Source organism: Patiria miniata, unplaced genomic scaffold (assembly GCF_015706575.1).
Source record: "Patiria miniata isolate m_02_andy unplaced genomic scaffold, ASM1570657v1 HiC_scaffold_2, whole genome shotgun sequence".
NCBI lineage: Eukaryota > Metazoa > Echinodermata > Asteroidea > Valvatida > Asterinidae > Patiria > Patiria miniata.
This window is the reverse complement of record NW_024037058.1, coordinates 9,661,980-9,677,124: the sequence shown is the minus strand read 5'-3', so window position 1 is coordinate 9,677,124 and position 15,145 is coordinate 9,661,980. Positions and strand designations below refer to the sequence as shown.

At 45.5% G+C, this 15,145-nt stretch overlaps 2 protein-coding genes across 2 annotated transcripts; both read left to right on the top strand.

Annotated features, from left to right (window-relative positions):
- Positions 1-973: 973 nt before the first annotated feature.
- Positions 974-1,543, top strand: LOC119726317 (soluble scavenger receptor cysteine-rich domain-containing protein SSC5D-like; the record flags this gene model as incomplete). The annotated part of the gene is made up of 2 exons (XM_038197974.1): positions 974-1,021; positions 1,268-1,543. Coding segments are annotated over 2 exons (324 nt in total), but the record flags the coding sequence as incomplete, so codon positions are not given.
- Positions 1,544-8,701: 7,158 nt separating this feature from the next.
- LOC119726316 (hepatitis A virus cellular receptor 1-like) lies at positions 8,702-15,144 on the top strand (the record flags this gene model as incomplete). The annotated part of the gene is made up of 5 exons (XM_038197972.1): positions 8,702-8,971; positions 10,040-10,105; positions 11,324-11,392; positions 13,718-14,270; positions 15,137-15,144. Coding segments are annotated over 5 exons (966 nt in total), but the record flags the coding sequence as incomplete, so codon positions are not given.
- Between the last annotated feature and the right edge of the window lies 1 nt (position 15,145).

The following is a 15,145-nucleotide window of genomic DNA, read 5'->3' as shown; positions in this document are numbered from 1 at the left end:
TGTTGAACCAACAACCACAACTGAACCAACAACCACACCTGAACCCACAACCACTGTTGAACCAACAACCACTGTTGAACCAACAACCACTGTTGGACCAACAACCACTGTTGAACCAACAACCACACCTGAACCCACAACCACTGTTGAACCAACAACCACTGTTGAACCAACAACCACTGTTGATCCAACAACCACTGTTGAACCAACAACCACTGTTGAACCAACAACCACTGTTGAACCAACAACAACACCTGAACCAACAACCACACCTGAACCAACGACCACACCTGAACCCACAACCACTGTTGCACCAACAACCACTGTTGAACCAACAACCACACCTGAACCAACAACCACACCTGAACCCACAACCACCGTTGAACCAACAACAACTGTTGAACCAACAACCACTGTTGAACCAACAACCACTGTTGAACCAACAACCACACCTGAACCCACAACCACTGTTGAACCAACAACCACTGTTGAACCAACAACCACTGTTGATCCAACAACCACTGTTGAACCAACAACCACTGTTGAACCAACAACCACTGTTGAACCAACAACCACTGTTGAACCAACAACCACTGTTGATCCAACAACCACTGTTGAACCAACAACCACTGTTGAACCAACAACCACTGTTGAACCAACAACCACTGTTGAACCAACAACCACTGTTGAACCAACAACCACTGTTGATCCAACAACCACTGTTGAACCAACAACCACTGATGAACCAACAACAACACCTGAACCAACAACCACACCTGAACCAACGACCACACCTGAACCCACAACCACTGTGGAACCAACAACCACTGTTGAACCAACAACAACACCTGAACCAACAACCACTGTAGAGCCAACAACCACTGTTGAACCAACAACCACTGTTGAGCCAACAACCACTGTTGAACCAACAACCACTGTTGAACCAACAACCACTGTTGAACCAACAACCACTGTTGAACCAACAACCACAGTTGATCAAACAACCACTGTTGAACCAACTACCACTGTTGAACCAACAACCACTGTTGAACCAACAACCACTGTTGAACCAACAACCACTGTTGAACCAACAACCACTGTTGAACCAACAACCACAGTTGATCAAACAACCACTGTTGAACCAACTACCACTGTTGAACCAACAACCACTGTTGAACCAACAACCACTGTTGAACCAACAACCACTGTTGAACCAACAACCACTGTTGAACCAACAACCACTGTTGAACCAACAACCACTGTTGAACCAACAACCACTGTTGAACCAACAACCACTGTTGAACCAACAACCACTGTTGAACCTACAACCACTGTTGAACCAACAACCACTGTTGATCAAACAACCACTGTTGAACCAACAACCACTGTTGAACCAACAACCACTGTTGAACCAACAACCACAGTTGAACCAACAACCACTGTTGATCAAACAACCACTGTTGAACCAACAACCACTGTTGAACCAACAACCACTGTTGAACCAACAACCACTGTTGATCCAACAACCACTGTTGAACCAACAACCACTGTTGAACCAACAACCACACCTGAACCAACAACCACTGTTGAACCCACAACCACTGTTGAACCAACAACCACTGTTGAACCACCAACCACTGTTGAACCACCAACCACTGTTGAACCAACAACCACTGTTGAACCAACAACCACTGTTGAACTAACAACCACTGTTGAACCAACAACCACTGTTGAACCAACAACCACTGTTGAACCAACAACCACTGTTGATCCAACAACCACTGTTGAACCAACAACCACTGTTGAACCAACAACCACTGTTGAACCAACAACCACTGTTGAACCAACAACCACTGTTGATCCAACAACCACTGTTGAACCAACAACCACTGATGAACCAACAACAACACCTGAACCAACAACCACACCTGAACCAACGACCACACCTGAACCCACAACCACTGTGGAACCAACAACCACTGTTGAACCAACAACAACACCTGAACCAACAACCACTGTAGAGCCAACAACCACTGTTGAACCAACAACCACTGTTGAGCCAACAACCACACCTGAACCAACGACCACACCTGAACCCACAACCACTGTGGAACCAACAACCACTGTTGAACCAACAACAACACCTGAACCAACAACCACTGTAGAGCCAACAACCACTGTTGAACCAACAACCACTGTTGAGCCAACAACCACTGTTGAACCAACAACCACTGTTGAACCAACAACCACTGTTGAACCAACAACCACTGTTGAACCAACAACCACAGTTGATCAAACAACCACTGTTGAACCAACTACCACTGTTGAACCAACAACCACTGTAGAGCCAACAACCACTGTTGAACCAACAACCACTGTTGAGCCAACAACCACACCTGAACCAACGACCACACCTGAACCCACAACCACTGTGGAACCAACAACCACTGTTGAACCAACAACAACACCTGAACCAACAACCACTGTAGAGCCAACAACCACTGTTGAACCAACAACCACTGTTGAGCCAACAACCACTGTTGAACCAACAACCACTGTTGAACCAACAACCACTGTTGAACCAACAACCACTGTTGAACCAACAACCACAGTTGATCAAACAACCACTGTTGAACCAACTACCACTGTTGAACCAACAACCACTGTTGAACCAACAACCACTGTTGAACCAACAACCACTGTTGAACCAACAACCACTGTTGAACCAACAACCACTGTTGATCCAACAACCACTGTTGAACCAACAACCACTGATGAACCAACAACAACACCTGAACCAACAACCACACCTGAACCAACGACCACACCTGAACCCACAACCACTGTGGAACCAACAACCACTGTTGAACCAACAACAACACCTGAACCAACAACCACTGTAGAGCCAACAACCACTGTTGAACCAACAACCACTGTTGAGCCAACAACCACTGTTGAACCAACAACCACTGTTGAACCAACAACCACTGTTGAACCAACAACCACTGTTGAACCAACAACCACAGTTGATCAAACAACCACTGTTGAACCAACTACCACTGTTGAACCAACAACCACTGTTGAACCAACAACCACTGTTGAACCAACAACCACTGTTGAACCAACAACCACTGTTGAACCAACAACCACTGTTGAAACAACAACCACTGTTGAACCAACAACCACTGTTGAACCAACAACCACTGTTGAACCAACAACCACTGTTGAACCTACAACCACTGTTGAACCAACAACCACTGTTGATCAAACAACCACTGTTGAACCAACAACCACTGTTGAACCAACAACAACTGTTGAACCAACAACCACTGTTGAACCAACAACCACTGTTGATCAAACAACCACTGTTGAACCAACAACCACTGTTGAACCAACAACCACTGTTGAACCAACAACCACTGTTGATCCAACAACCACTGTTGAACCAACAACCACTGTTGAACCAACAACCACACCTGAACCAACAACCACTGTTGAACCCACAACCACTGTTGAACCAACAACCACTGTTGAACCACCAACCACTGTTGAACCACCAACCACTGTTGAACCAACAACCACTGTTGATCAAACAACCACTGTTGAACTAACAACCACTGTTGAACCAACAACCACTGTTGAACCAACAACCACTACTGATCCAACAACCACTGTTGAACCAACAACGACTGTTGAACCAACAACCACTGTTGAACCAACAACCACTGTTGGACCAACAACCACTGTTGGACCAACAACCACTGTTGATCCAACAACCACTGTTGAACCAACAACCACTGTTGAACCAACAACCACTGTTGAACCAACAACCACTGTTGAACCAACAACACCTGAACCAACAACCACACCTGAACCAACAACCACACCTGAACCCACAACCACTGTTGAACCAACAACCACTGTTGAATCAACAACCACACTTGAACCAACAACCACACCTGAACCCACAACCACTGTTGAACCAACAACCACTGATGAACCAACAACCACTGTTGAACCAACAACCACTGTTGAACCAACAACCACTGTTGAACCAACAACCACACCTGAACCAACAACCACACCTGAACCCACAACCACTATTGAACACACAACCACTGTTGAACCAACAACCACAGTTGAACCAACAACCACTGTTGGACCAACAACCACTGTTGATCCAACAACCACTGTTGAACCAACAACCACTGTTGAACCAACAACCACTGTTGAACCAACAACCACTGTTGATCAAACAACCACTGTTGAACCAACAACCACTGTTGAACCAACAACCACTGTTGAACCAACAACCACTGTTGAACCAACAACCACTGTTGAACCAACAACCACTGTTGAACCAACAACCACTGTTGAACCAACAACCACTGTTGAACCAACAACCACTGTTGATCAAACAACCACTGTTGAACCAACAACCACTGTTGAACCAACAACCACCGTTGAACCAACAACCACTGTTGAACCAACAACCACTGTTGATCCAACAACCACTGTTGAACCAACAACCACTGTTGAACCAACAACCACTGTTGAACCAACAACCACTGTTGAACCAACAACCACTGTTGAACCAACAACCACTGTTGATCCAACAACCACTGTTGAACCAACAACCACTGTTGAACCAACAACCACACCTGAACCAACAACCACTGTTGAACCCACAACCACTGTTGAACCAACAACCACTGTTGAACCACCAACCACTGTTGAACCACCAACCACTGTTGAACCAACAACCACTGTTGAACCAACAACCACTGTTGAACTAACAACCACTGTTGAACCAACAACCACTGTTGAACCAACAACCACTGTTGAACCAACAACCACTGTTGATCCAACAACCACTGTTGAACCAACAACCACTGTTGAACCAACAACCACTGTTGAACCAACAACCACTGTTGAACCAACAACCACTGTTGATCCAACAACCACTGTTGAACCAACAACCACTGTTGAACCAACAACCACTGTTGAACCAACAACCACTGTTGAACCAACAACCACTGTTGAACCAACAACCACTGTTGATCCAACAACCACTGTTGAACCAACAACCACTGATGAACCAACAACAACACCTGAACCAACAACCACACCTGAACCAACGACCACACCTGAACCCACAACCACTGTGGAACCAACAACCACTGTTGAACCAACAACAACACCTGAACCAACAACCACTGTAGAGCCAACAACCACTGTTGAACCAACAACCACTGTTGAGCCAACAACCACTGTTGAACCAACAACCACTGTTGAACCAACAACCACTGTTGAACCAACAACCACTGTTGAACCAACAACCACAGTTGATCAAACAACCACTGTTGAACCAACTACCACTGTTGAACCAACAACCACTGTTGAACCAACAACCACTGTTGAACCAACAACCACTGTTGAACCAACAACCACTGTTGAACCAACAACCACTGTTGAAACAACAACCACTGTTGAACCAACAACCACTGTTGAACCAACAACCACTGTTGAACCAACAACCACTGTTGAACCTACAACCACTGTTGAACCAACAACCACTGTTGATCAAACAACCACTGTTGAACCAACAACCACTGTTGAACCAACAACCACTGTTGAACCAACAACCACTGTTGAACCAACAACCACTGTTGATCAAACAACCACTGTTGAACCAACAACCACTGTTGAACCAACAACCACTGTTGAACCAACAACCACTGTTGATCCAACAACCACTGTTGAACCAACAACCACTGTTGAACCAACAACCACACCTGAACCAACAACCACTGTTGAACCCACAACCACTGTTGAACCAACAACCACTGTTGAACCACCAACCACTGTTGAACCACCAACCACTGTTGAACCAACAACCACTGTTGATCAAACAACCACTGTTGAACTAACAACCACTGTTGAACCAACAACCACTGTTGAACCAACAACCACTACTGATCCAACAACCACTGTTGAACCAACAACGACTGTTGAACCAACAACCACTGTTGAACCAACAACCACTGTTGGACCAACAACCACTGTTGGACCAACAACCACTGTTGATCCAACAACCACTGTTGAACCAACAACCACTGTTGAACCAACAACCACTGTTGAACCAACAACCACTGTTGAACCAACAACACCTGAACCAACAACCACACCTGAACCAACAACCACACCTGAACCCACAACCACTGTTGAACCAACAACCACTGTTGAATCAACAACCACACTTGAACCAACAACCACACCTGAACCCACAACCACTGTTGAACCAACAACCACTGATGAACCAACAACCACTGTTGAACCAACAACCACTGTTGAACCAACAACCACTGTTGAACCAACAACCACACCTGAACCAACAACCACACCTGAACCCACAACCACTATTGAACACACAACCACTGTTGAACCAACAACCACAGTTGAACCAACAACCACTGTTGGACCAACAACCACTGTTGATCCAACAACCACTGTTGAACCAACAACCACTGTTGAACCAACAACCACTGTTGAACCAACAACCACTGTTGATCAAACAACCACTGTTGAACCAACAACCACTGTTGAACCAACAACCACTGTTGAACCAACAACCACTGTTGAACCAACAACCACTGTTGAACCAACAACCACTGTTGAACCAACAACCACTGTTGAACCAACAACCACTGTTGAACCAACAACCACTGTTGAACCAACAACCACTGTTGATCAAACAACCACTGTTGAACCAACAACCACTGTTGAACCAACAACCACCGTTGAACCAACAACCACTGTTGAACCAACAACCACTGTTGATCCAACAACCACTGTTGAACCAACAACCACACCTGAACCCACAACCACTGTTGAACCAACAACCACTGTTGAACCAACAACCACAGTTGATCAAACAACCACTGTTGAACCAACAACCACTGTTGAACCAACAACCACTGTTGAACCAACAACCACTGTTGATCCAACAACCACTGTTGAACCAACAACCACTGTTGAACCAACAACCACTGTTGAACCAACAACCACTGTTGAAGCAACAACCACTGTTGAACCAACAACCACTGTTGAACCAACAACAACACCTGAACCAACAACCAAACCTGAACCAAAAACCACACCTGAACCCACAACCACTGTTGAACCAACAACCACTGTTGAATCAACAACCACACCTGAACCAACAACCACACCTGAACCCACAACTACTGTTGAACCAACAACCACTGTTGAACCAACAACCACTGTTGAACCAACAACCACTGTTGAACCAACAACCACACCTGAACCGACAACCACACCTGAACCCACAACCACTCTTGAACACACAACCACTGTTGAACCAACAACCACTGTTGAACCAACAACCACTGTTGAACCAACAACCACTGTTGAACCAACAACCACTGTTGAACCAACAACCACTGTTGAACCAACAACCACTGTTGAACCAACAACCACTGTTGAACCAACAACCACTGTTGAACCAACAACCACTGTTGATCCAACAACCACTGGTGAACCAACAACCACACCTGAACCCACAACCACTGTTGAACCAACAACCACTGTTGAACCAACAACCACTGTTGAATCAACAACCACTGTTGAACCAACAACCACTCTTGAACCAACAACCACTCTTGAACCAACAACCACTGTTGAACCAACAACCACACCTGAACCAACAACCACACCTGAACCCACAACCACTGTTGAACCAACAACCACCGTTGAACCAACAACCACCGTTGAACCAACAACCACCGTTGAACCAACAACCACTGTTGAACCAACAACCACTGTTGATCCAACAACCACTGTTGAACCAACAACCACTGTTGAGCCAACAACCACTGTTGAACCAACAACCACAGTTGATCAAACAACCACTGTTGAACCAACAACCACTGTTGAACCAACAACCACTGTTGAACCAACAACCACTGTTGATCCAACAACCACTGTTGAACCAAAAACCACACCTGAACCCACAACCACTGTTGAACCAACAACCACTGTTGAACCAACAACCACTGTTGAACCAACAACCACACCTGAACCAACAACCACTGTTGAACCAACAACCACAGTTGATCAAACAACCACTGTTGAACAAACAACCACAGTAGATCAAACAACCACATTTGAACCAACAACCACTGTTGAACCAACAACCACTGTTGAACCAACAACACCTGAACCAACAACCACTGTTGAACCTACAACCATTGTTGAACCAACCACCACTGTTGAACCAACAACCACTGTTGAAACAACAACCACTGTTGAACCAACAACAACAACTGAACCAACGACCACACCTGAACCCACAACCACTGTTGAACCAACAACCACTGTTGAACCAACAACCACTGTTGAACCAACAACCACTGTTGAACCAACAACCACACCTGAACCAACAACCACACCTGAACCCACAACCAATATTGAACACACAACCACTGTTGAACCAACAACCACTGTTGATCCAACAACCACTGTTGAACCAACAACCACACCTGAACCAACAACCGTTGTTGAATCAACAACCACTGTTGAACCAACAACCACTCTTGAACCAACAACCACTGTTGAACCAACAACCACTGTTGAACCAACAACCACACCTGAACCAACAACCACTGTTGAACCAACAACCACAGTTGATCAAACAACCACTGTTGAACAAACAACCACAGTTGATCAAACAACCACTGTTGAACCAACAACCACTGTTGAACCAACAACCACTGTTGAACCAACAACCACTGTTGAACCAACAACCACTGTTGAACCAACAACCACTGTTGATCCAACAACCACTGTTGAACCAACAACCACACCTGAACCCACAACCACTGTTGAACCAACAACCACTGTTGAACCAACAACCACTGTTGAATCAACAACCACTGTTGAACCAACAACCACTCTTGAACCAACAACCACTCTTGAACCAACAACCACTGTTGAACCAACAACCACACCTGAACCAACAACCACACCTGAACCCACAACCACTGTTGAACCAACAACCACCGTTGAACCAACAACCACCGTTGAACCAACAACCACTGTTGAACCAACAACCACTGTTGAACCAACAACCACTGTTGATCCAACAACCACTGTTGAACCAACAACCACTGTTGAGCCAACAACCACTGTTGAACCAACAACCACAGTTGATCAAACAACCACTGTTGAACCAACAACCACTGTTGAACCAACAACCACTGTTGAACCAACAACCACTGTTGATCCAACAACCACTGTTGAACCAAAAACCACACCTGAACCCACAACCACTGTTGAACCAACAACCACTGTTGAACCAACAACCACTGTTGAACCAACAACCACACCTGAACCAACAACCACTGTTGAACCAACAACCACAGTTGATCAAACAACCACTGTTGAACAAACAACCACAGTAGATCAAACAACCACTGTTGAACCAACAACCACAGTTGATCAAACAACCACTGTTAAACCAACAACCACTGTTGAACCAACAACCACTGTTGAACCAACAACACCTGAACCAACAACCACTGTTGAACCTACAACCATTGTTGAACCAACCACCACTGTTGAACCAACAACCACTGTTGAAACAACAACCACTGTTGAACCAACAACAACAACTGAACCAACGACCACACCTGAACCCACAACCACTGTTGAACCAACAACCACTGTTGAACCAACAACCACTGTTGAACCAACAACCACTGTTGAACCAACAACCACACCTGAACCAACAACCACACCTGAACCCACAACCAATATTGAACACACAACCACTGTTGAACCAACAACCACTGTTGATCCAACAACCACTGTTGAACCAACAACCACACCTGAACCAACAACCGTTGTTGAATCAACAACCACTGTTGAACCAACAACCACTCTTGAACCAACAACCACTGTTGAACCAACAACCACTGTTGAACCAACAACCACACCTGAACCAACAACCACTGTTGAACCAACAACCACAGTTGATCAAACAACCACTGTTGAACAAACAACCACAGTTGATCAAACAACCACTGTTGAACCAACAACCACAGTTGATCAAACAACCACTGTTAAACCAACAACCACTGTTGAACCAACAACCACTGTTCAACCAACAACCACTCTTGAACCAACAACCACTGTTGAACCAACAACACCTGAACCAACAACCACTGTTGAACCTACAACCATTGTTGAACCAACCACCACTGTTGAACCAACAACCACTGTTGAAACAACAACCACTGTTGATCAAACAACCACTGTTGAACCAACAGCCACTGTTAAACCAACAACCACTGTTGAACCAACAACACCTGTTCAACCAACAACCACTGTTGAACCAGCAACCACTGTTGAACCAACAGCCACTGTTGAACCAACAACCACTGTTGATCAAACAACCACTGTTGAACCAACAACCACACCTGAACCAACAACCACACCTGAACCAACAACCACTGTTGATCAAACAACCACTGTTGAACCAACAGCCACTGTTGAACCAACAACCACTGTTGAACCAACAACCACTGTTGAACCAACAACCACACCTGAACCAACAACCACACCTGAACCCACAACCACTGTTGAACCAACAACCACTGTTGAACCAACAACCACTGTTGAACCAACAACCACTGTTGAACCAACAACCACTGTTGAACCAACAACCACACCTGAACCAACAACCACTGTTGAACCAACAACCACACCTGAACCAACAACCACACCTGAACCCACAACCACTGTTGAACACACACCCACTGTTGAACCAACAACCACTGTTGAACCAACAACCACTGTTGAACCAACAACCACTCTTGAACCAACAACTACTGTTGAACCAACAACCACTGTTGAACCAATAACCACTGTTGAACCAACAACCACTGTTGAACCAACAACCACTGTTGAACCAACAACCACTGTTGAACCAACAACCACTGTTGATCAAACAACCACTGTTGAACCAACAACCACACCTGAACCAACAACCACTGTTGATCAAACAACCATTGTTGAACCAACAGCCACTGTTGAACCAACAACCACTGTTGAACCAACAACCACTGTTGAACCAACAACCACTGTTGAACCAACAACCACTGTTGAACCAACAACCACTGTTGAACCAACAACCACTGTTGGACCAACAACCACTGTTCATCCAACAACCACACCTGAACCAACAACCACTGTTGAACCAACAACCACTGTTGAACCAACAACCACTGTTGATCAGACAACCACTGTTGAACCAACAACCACACCTGAACCAACAACCACACCTGAACCAACAACCACTGTTGATCAAGCAACCACTGTTGAACCAACAGCCACTGTTGAACCAACAACCACTGGTGAACCAACAACCACTGTTGAACCAACAACCACTGTTGGACCAACAACCACTGTTGGCCCAACAACCCCTGTTGAACCAACAACCACTGTTGATCGAACAACCACTGTTGAACCAACAACCACTGCTGAACCAACAACCACTGTTGAACCAACAACAACTGTTGAACCAACAACCACAGTTGATCAAACAACCACTGTTAAACCAACAACCACTGTTGAACCAACAACCACTGTTGATCAAACAACCACTGTTGAACCAACAACCACTGTTGAATTAACAACAACACCTGAACCAACAACCACACCTGAACCAACGACCACACCTGAACCCACAACCACTGTTGCACCAACAACCACCGTTGAACCACCAACCACACCTGAACCAACAACCACACCTGAACCAACGACCACACCTGAACCAATAACCACTGTTGAACCAACAACCACTGTTGAACCAACAACCACACCTGAACCAACAACCACACCTGAACCCACAACCACTGTTGAACCAACAACCACACCTGAACCAACAACCACTGTTGAACCAACAACCACTGTTGAACCAACAACCACAGTTGATCAAACAACCACTGTTAAACCAACAACCACTGTTGAACCAACAACCACTGTTGAACCAACAACCACTGTTGAACCAACAACCACACCTGAACCAACAACCACACCTGAACCCACAACCACTGTTGAACCAACAACCACACCTGAACCAACAACCACTGTTGAACCAACAACCACTTTTGAACCAACAACCACACCTGAACCCACAACCACTGTTGAACCAACAACCACACATGAACCAACAACCACTGTTGAACCAACAACCACACCTGAACCAACCACCACTCTTCAACCGACAACCACACCTGAACCTACAACCACACCAGAACCAACAACCACTGTTGAACCAACAACCACTGTTGAACCAACAACCACTGTTGAACCAACAACCACTGTCAGACCAACAACCACACCTGAAACAACAACCACACCGGAACCAACAACCACAGTTGAAAGAACAACCACTGTTGAACCAACAACCACACCTGAACCAACAACCACACCTGAACCAACAACCACACCTGAACCAACAACCACACCTGAACCATCAACCACTCTTCAACCAACAACCACACCTGAACCAACAACCCCACCAGAACCAACAACCACTGTTAAACAAACAACCACTGTTGAACCAACAACCACTGTTGGACCAACAACCACTGTTGAACCAACAACCACTGTTGGACCAACAACCACACCTGAACCCACAACCACTGTTGAACCAACAACCCCTCCGGAAACAACAACCACACCGGAACCAACAACCACTGTTGAACCAATAACCACTGTTGAACCAACAACCACTGTTGAACCAACAACCACAGTTGATCCAACAACCACTGTTGAACTAACAACCACACCTGAACCAACAACCACTCCCGAACCAACAACCACACCTGAACCAACAACCACTGTTGAACCAACAACCACTGTTGATCAAACAACCACTGTTGAACCAACAACCACACCTGAACCAACAACCACTGTTGAACCAACAACCACACCTGAACCAACAACCACACCTGAACCCACAACCACTGTTGAACCAACAACCACTGTTGAACCAACAACCACTGTTGAACCAACAACCACTGTTGAGCCAACAACCAGTTTTGAACCAACAACCACTGTTGATCCAACAACCAATGTTGAGCCAACAACCACTGTTGAACCAACAACCGCTGTTGAACCAACAACCACTGATGAACCAACAACCACTGTTGAACCAACAACCACTGCTGATCCAACAACCACCGTTGAACAAACAACCACTGTTGATCCAACAACCACACCTGAACCAACAACCATAGCTGAACCCACAACCACTGTTGAACCAACAACCACTTTTGAATCAACAACCACACCTGAACCAACAACCACACCTGAACATACAACCACTGTTGAACCTACAACCACTGTTGAACCAACAACCACTGTTGAACCAACAACCACACCTGAACGAACAACCACTGTTGAACCAACAACCACACCTGAACGAACAACCACTCCCGAACCAGCAACCACATCTGAACCAACAACCACTCCCGAACCAACAACCACATCTGAACCAACAACCACACCTGAACCCACAACCACTGTTGAATCAACAACCACACTCGAACCAACAACCACACTCGAACCAACAACCACACTTGAACCAACAACCACACCTGAACCAACAACCACACCTGAACCAACAACCACACCTGAACCAACAACCACTGGTGATCCAACCACCACAGAGCTACCAACCACCACGGAGCTACCAACCACCACGGAGCTACCAACCACCACGGAGCTACCAACCACCACGGAGCTTCCAACCACCACAGAGCTACCAACCACCACGGAGCTTCCAACCACCATGGAGCTATCAATCACCACAGACCTACCAACCACCATGGAGCTACCGATGACCACGGTGCCACCAACCACCACGGTGCTACCAACCACCACGGCAGGACCAACCACAACGGTGATACCAACCTTCACGGAGCTACCAACCACCACGGTGCTACCAACCACCATGGAGCTACCAACCACCACGGAGCTACCAACCACCACGGAGCTACCAACCACCATGGAGCTAACAACCACCACGGAGCTAACAACCACCACGGTACTACCAACCACCACGGAGCTACCAACAACCACGGAGCTACCAACAACCATCGTGTTACCAACCACCACGGAGCTACTAACCACCATTGAGCGACTAACTACCACGGGGCTACTTACCACCACCATGGATATCGGTAACACTTGTTTTCTTGAACCTTTCTGACCTGTCCATCATTTCTCGCGACTCAGAGTGTCCAAAAACTGACGAAGGCACATTGCATGTCGTTTTTTTCTGTAAAAAAGTCCTTTATTTGATTCTGTTCTAGAGTTCAAGCTGCTATTAAATGGTGGCTCGTTTGATGTAGAGTATTGTGAGTGTGTCTGCCCTCTTACTCATCTTGGAGCAATGTGTGAAAATAAGAATGACTATTTGAGATTCATTTTAATCAACTGTTGTAGCTACTTATCATAACGCTATGTACCCCATGCGGACCCGTTAAAGACTGAAGAAAGCGCATAATGTGCGAGGCCAAGACATTTCAGACTGAAATTCATTCAATTAAAAAGGTCCCGTTTCACTCGGAATTTTTAATGGAGTGATCCTTGTTTTTAAAAGTACATGTATTTTAATATAAATATCAGACTTATTTACTCTCCAAATCGCCTGATCATTTCCCTGTTTTAAAAATAATAAAATAAACGTTATTTTTTTTCACCACACATGCAATGCAATTCCAAAAGTAAAATGCAGTAAACTGTACATGCATATGCATCTCTGCGTGATATTGTTATCCTTTACGACTGAGAACTTGGAACAATGGGGGATTTGTGATAACAATAACCCCCATGAAATGAGCCAAATCATCAGGAGGTTTTTGTGTACAACGTTATGTTGAGAAAAGAATACAAACAATGGGAATAAAAGAAGGGAAGAATATGAGGTCCTCATATGGGTATAAGATAACACGACGGGGTGGGTCAAGCAAACCTGAAAGGAACTTCACAAAACTCTCCAGAGATGGAATTTGCATTTTTTTGTCTTTTCCAATTCCACCTGCAGGGTACTAGG